Source organism: Nicotiana tomentosiformis, chromosome 7 (genome assembly GCF_000390325.3).
Source record: "Nicotiana tomentosiformis chromosome 7, ASM39032v3, whole genome shotgun sequence".
Lineage (NCBI taxonomy): Eukaryota > Viridiplantae > Streptophyta > Magnoliopsida > Solanales > Solanaceae > Nicotiana > Nicotiana tomentosiformis.
Genome location: NC_090818.1, coordinates 111,744,281 through 111,750,868, shown reverse-complemented (window position 1 = coordinate 111,750,868; position 6,588 = coordinate 111,744,281). Strand labels below are relative to the sequence as shown.

At 45.5% G+C, this 6,588-nt stretch overlaps 1 protein-coding gene across 1 annotated transcript; it reads left to right on the top strand.

Annotated features, from left to right (window-relative positions):
- On the top strand, positions 1-399 carry LOC138896211 (uncharacterized). The gene has a single exon (XM_070180998.1). The coding sequence runs from the start codon at positions 1-3 to the stop codon at positions 397-399; it is 399 nt and encodes a 132-aa protein (XP_070037099.1).
- The last annotated feature ends 6,189 nt before the right edge of the window (positions 400-6,588 follow it).

Here is a 6,588-nt window from a genome sequence, read left to right as displayed (position 1 = left end):
ATGGTGGGCAATGCTTTGAGTAGAAAGTCAGCTAGTATGGGTAGCCTTGCTTATATTCCAGTTGGTGAGAGACCGCTTGCATTGGATGTTCAGGCCCTGGCCAACCAGTTCATGAGGTTGGATGTTTCTGAGCCCCGTCGTGTTCGAGCTTGTACAGTTGCTCGGTCTTCTTTGTTTGAGCGCATCATAGATCGACAGAATGATGATCGTCATTTACTTGTCCTTAGAGACACAGTGCGGCACGGTAGTGCCAAGCAGGTTACTGTTGGAGATGATAAAGTTTTGAGGATGCAGGGTCTTATTTGTGTGTCTAATGTGGATGGACTCCGTGAGTTGATTCTTGAGAAGGCCCTCAGTTCCCGGTATTCTGTTCATCCGGGCGCCGCCAAGATGTATTAGGACTTGCGGTAGCATTTTTGGTGGAGGCGAATAAAGAAAGACATAATTGCATATGTAGCTCGGTGTCTAAATTGCCAGAAGGTAAAGTGTGAGCATCAAAGACCTGGTGGTTTACTTCAGAAGATAGAGATTCCTAAGTGGAAGTGGGAGTGTATCACTATGGATTTTATTGTTGGACTCCCACGGACTCAGAGGAAGTTTGATGCAGTTTGGGTCATTATGGATAGGCTGACCAAGTCAGCGCACTTCATTCTTGTGGCAATTACCTATTCTTCATAGCGGTTGGCAGAGATTTACATTTGTGAGATCATCAATCTTCACGGTGTGCCCGTGTCTATCATTTCTGATCGAGGTACGTAGTTCACCTTGCACTTCTGGAGGGCAGTACAGCGTGAGTTGGTACGCTGGTTGAGTAGAGCACAACATTTCATCCTCAGACGGACGAGCAGTCCGAGCGCACTATTCAGATCTTGGAGGATATGCTCCACGCATGTGTTATAGACTTCGGAGGATCGTGGGATCAGTTCTTGCCCCTTGCAGAGTTTACCTACAACAACAGCTACCAGTCGAGCATTCAGATGGCTACCTATGAGGCATTATATGGTAGGCGATTCCGGTCGCCAGTTGGGTGGTTCGAGCCGGGGGAGGCTCGGTTGTTGGGCACAGACTTCGTACAGGATGCCTTGGATACGGTCAAGATTATTCAGGATCGACTTCGCATAGCTCAGTCCAGGCAGAAGAGTTATGCCGACTGCAGATTTTGTGATGTTGCATTCATGGTCGGGGAGAGAGTGTTGCTTCGGGTATCACCCATGAAGGGTGTAATGAGTTCGGAAAGAAGGGCAAGTTGAGCCCTAGGTATATCATACCTTTTGAGATTCGAAGAGAGTGGGAGAGGTGGCTTACAAGCTTGCGTTTCCACTGGGGTTATCATCAATTCATCCGGTATTCCATGTGTCCATGCTTTGAAAGTATCACGACGATCCATCTCATGTGTTAGATTTCAGCTCTGTCCAGTTGGACAAGGGTTTGACTTACAAGGAGGAGCTGGTGGCTATTCTAGCTCGGCAAGTTCGTCAGTTGAGATCAAAGAGTTACCCTTCAGTTCGAGTGCAATGGAGAGGTCAGCCTGTTGAGGCAGCTACTTGGGAGTCCGAGTCCGATATGCGGAGTAGATATCCCCACCTTTTCACCAGCTCAGGTACTTTTCTATGTCCGTTCGAGGGCGAACGGTTGTTTTAGAGGTGGAGAATGTGATGACCCAAAAGGTCATCTTATATTTTTGAACTTGATAATGCACTCTTAAGCCTTAAAAATCTCATTTTTACCCTTCTCAATTTGTGTGCGCAGTCCGGGCGCGTTTCCAGAAACCTTTTATGTTGAAAATTGATGAAAATAAGAATTTTTGCCTTAAAATTAATTTTAGTTGACTTTGGTCAATATTTTTGGTAAACGAGCCCGGATCCGTATTTTGACGATCTTGGCGGGTCTTTATCGAATTATGGGACCTGGCGTATGCCCGGAACCCAATTCGGAGGTCCCTAGCTCGAGTTATGAATTGTTTTATGAAAATTAAAAGTCTAAAAATTAATTATTTTAAGAATTGGTTGATGTTTGGCCTTGTTGATACCGGGCCCGTATTTTGGTTCCGGAGCCCGGTATAGGTCCAATATAATATTTATGACTTATCTGTGAAATTTGGTGAGAAACGGAGTTGGTTTGACGTGATTCGGACGTCCGGTAGTAAAAATAAAAATTTTAAAGTGTTCTTGAGAATTTCATATGATTTGATGCTAAATTCGTAGTTCTAGGTGTTATTTTGGCGATTTGATCGCGTGAGCAAATTCGTATGATGTTTTTAGACCTGTGTGCATGTTTGGTTTGGAGCCCCGAGGGCTCGGGTGAGTTTCGGATAGGCCACGGGATGTTTTGGACTTGGGAAAATCTGGTATTTTGCTGCAGCAGGTGTTCTGGCATGTCCTTCTTCGCGTTCACGAAGGTACTCTCGCGAATGCGAAGAGTAAACTGGTCAGGCTGATATTTCTTCTTCGCGAACGCGAAGGCCTGGTCGCGAAAGCAAAGTGATGGGGGATTTACCCTTCGCGAACGCGACCGGCTCATCGCGAATGCGAAGCACTTGGGGAACTGGGAGAGGGTCGGTCTTTCCTTCATCGCGAACGCGAGCAATGTCTCGCGAACGCGAAGGCCAGGGGGAGTAACCTTCGCGAATGCGACAGTGGCCTCACGAACGCGATGCACACTGTCGCCTAGTGTATAAAATAGAATCAAAACGGGACTTAAGACATTTCTTCAACATTTTCAAGAACCAAACGGTTAGAGGTGATTTGCAAGAGTCATTTTCTTCCCCAAAGTGTTGGTAAGGGATTCTAAACCATTTTCTTTCAATTACCCATTTCATTTCATAAATTTTCAACCTAAAATCTAGAGTTTTCATGGTAGAATTAGGGGTTTGTGTAGAAACTAGGGATTTCGGAAATTTTGGGATTTAGACCTCAATTTGAGGTCGGATTCCAAAACCAATTATATATTCAGGCTCGGGGGTGAATGGGTAAATGGATTTTGGTCCGAACCTCGGGTTTTGACCAAGCGGGCCCGGGGTCGATTTTTGACTTTTTTGGAGAAAAATTTGGAAAATTTAATTTATGCAATATAATTGATTCCTTTAGCAATATTTGATATTATTGAGTCATTTTTGAATAGATACGAGTGGTTTGGAGGTGAATTCTAGAGGAAAAGCTGTGATTGAGAATTAAGTGGCCTTCGGAGCAAGGTAAGTGTTGTGTCTAACTTTGACTTGAGGAAATTAGGAACTTCAGACTATTTGTTATGTGAAATTCATGTGAGAGGCGTATATGTGGGGTGACGAGTACTTATGCGCCGCCAATTTATCTGTTTTCCCTGTTTCTCCCATTTTTCTTATATTATCTATTTCCTATGCCTAATTACTACGTGTTTATATTAGTGTTGTTAAATTGATCGTTCTTATCATATTTAAGGATTTTCTGGTGATAATCGAGTATTTATTTGAAAGTTGAGATTGATATTGTGGAACCAAATGTTGAACTAAGGCTTGTACCTGTTATTCTATCTCCCTGTTATTATTTATGCATTGCATTATGGTAAGGGAGAGTGTTAATGCACGAAGGGTGATGCCGTGCCATATTGTGAGTGTTAATGCATGAAGGGTGATGACGTGCCAGATTGTGAGTATTTATGTATGAAGGGTGATGATGTGCCATATTGTGAGTGTTAATGCACGAAGGGTGATGCTGTGTCATATTGTGAGTGTTAATGCATGAAGGGTGATGTCGTGCCATATTGTGAGTGTAAAAGCACGAAGGATGATGCCATGCCATATTGTGAGTGTTAATGCACGAAGGGTGATGTCGTGCCATGATATGAGATTTAATGTACGAAGGGAGATGCCGTGCTGTTTCTACTGTTTTTATGGTGACATTGAGTGTAAAAGCACGAAGGGTGATGTCATGCATTTTTTCTTTACTGTATTCATTGTTTCTGTAGTTCCTTATCTCGTATTTCCCCCAACATGTGTCCCCCTCCCGATATTTCTTGTCTAGCTCTTCATTACTCTTATTTGTATATACACTGTTAAATTGTACAGGTTGATTTGTAGGTGCCTTGCCTTAGCCTCGTCACTATTTCGTCGAGGTTAGGCTTGACACTTACCAGTACATGGGGTCGGTTGTACTGATACTGCACTCTGCACTTTCTGTGCAGATTTTGGTACTAGATCGGGTTGATAGAGATTTTGCTATTGGACCGCTATCTGGAGACTCAAGGTATATCTGTCGGCGTTCACAGACCTTGAAGTCCCCGTCTATCTTTTCTATTCTACTGTTTCTTTCATTCAGACAGTTGTATTTCTTTCAGACTATTACTTGTTGTGAATTCTAGAATGCTCGTGAATTGTGACTCCAGATCCGGGTGGTATAAATTAATGCAGTTTTTATATTATTCGGCAATCACTATATTTCATCTTAGCTAATTATTGTTATTTACTTAATGGAATAAGGATTGGTTTAATGATTCTCTAATATTTGCTTGCCTAGCAAGTGAAATGTTAGGTGCCATCACGGTCCCGACGGTGGAAATTCGGTCGTAACAAGTTGATATCAGAGCACTAGGTTGCCTAGGTCTCACGATTCACGAGCAAGCTTAGTAGAGTCGGGAGGATCGGTACGGAGACGTCTGTGCTTATCTTCCAGAAGCTATGAAGTTTATGAACAAATTTCACTTCTATTCTCCTTTGTCGTGCGATGTTGTTTTCTCAATACTGATTGAACTCTTCCACTCTTATTCTCTCGCAGATGGCGAGAACACGTAACGCTTCCTTAGCTGAGCAACAGCCAGAGCCTCCAGTGGCAGCTCCTACGCGGGGCAGAGGTCGAGGCCGAGGCCGAGGCCGTGCCAGAGGCCGAGGTAGGGGCAGGGCTCAGCCCAGAGCCCTAGCAGTAGCCCCAGCAGTGGAGCCTCAGATAGATCTTGACAAGGAGGTTCTATCCCAGACTGTTCCTGTCGGACCAGCTCATGTTCTGGAGGGGTTCTTTGCCTCCCCAGTACTTCAGGACGCTTTGGTCCGTTTGATGGGCGTTATGGAGAGTGTGACCCATACGGGCGCATTTTCCATGGCACCAACAGTCTCTCAGGCTGGAAGAGGAGCGCAGACTCCCACTACTCCGGCTCTGGAGCAGATAGCTCCCCAGTATCAGGCTCCAGCAGCTCAACCAGTCAGAGTAGTTCGACCGATTGTTGCGGCACAGGCCGAAGATGGGCCAGTTATGTCTTCTGAGGTTTTGTGGAGATTGTACAGGTTTACCAAGCTCTTCCCAGTTCACTTCAGTGGTGCTCCTTCAGAGGATCCCCAGGAGTATCTCAACAGTTGTCACAAGGTTCTACGGAACATGGGTATAGTGGAGACTAATGGGGTCGATTTTGCTGCATTTTAGATGACTGGTTCTTCCAAGAAATGGCGGAGAGATTATTTGTTGACCAGACCAGCTGGGTCGCCTGCTCTTACTTAGGACCAGTTCTCTTAGATCTTCCTAGAGAAGTTTCTGCCTATCACATTGAGAGAGGAGCATCATCATCAGTTCGAGCGTCTCCAGCAGGGCAGTATGACTGTTACTCAGTATGAGACCCATTTTGTGGATTTGGCCCGTCATGCTATTATTCTGCTTCCCACCAAGGGAGAGAGGGTGAGGAGGTTTATTGATGGACTTGCATAGCCTATCAGATTGCAGATGGCTAAGGAGACTGGGAGTGAGATTTCTTTTCAGGCGGCTGCTAATGTCGCCAGACGAGTCGAGATAGTACTTGCTCAGGGAGGTCAGGGGTCTGACAAGAGACCTCGTCATTCCGGTGAGTTCAGCAATATCTCATCTAGAGGTAGGGATACTTTTGGTAGAGGTCATCCTCCCAGGCCATTTCATTCAGCACTCCAGGCATCCCACGGTGCCTCAGGTGGTCGTGGTCCTCATATGCCTTATTCCGACCAGCTAGCCTACAGTGCACCAACAGCTCATATTAGTGCACCTCCACTCCATAGTTATCAGGGTGGTTACTCAAGTCGACAGGGTCAGTTTCAGAGTCAACAGTCACAGCAGCCAAGGTCATGTTATACTTGTGGTGATCTGAGGCACATTGCTAGATTTTACCCTCGGACATCGGGCAGCTCACAGCATCAGGGTTCTCGTGCCATGGTTCCGGAACCACCTGCTCAGCCAGCCAGAGGCAGGGGTCAGGCAGCTAGAGGTGGAGGCCAAACTGTTAGAGGTGGAGGTCAGGCCGTTAGAGGTGGAGACCAGCCAGTTAGAGGTCATCCCAGGGACGTAGTTCAGGGTGGTGGGGCCCAGGCCCGATGTTATGCTTTTCCAGCCGGGCCTGAGGCTGAGTCATCCGATGTTGTTATTAGAGGTACTGTTTTAGTTTGCAGTAGATATGCTTCAGTTCTATTTGATCTGGGTTCTACTTACTCCTATGTGTCATCTTATTTTGCTACATATTTGGTTGTGCCCCGTGATTCCTTGAGTGCTCATGTGTATGTGTCCACACCAGTAGGAGATGCTATTATTGTAGATCGTATTTATCATTCGTATGTGGTCACCATTGGGAGTCTTGAGACTCGTGTAGATCTTCTACTTCTCGATA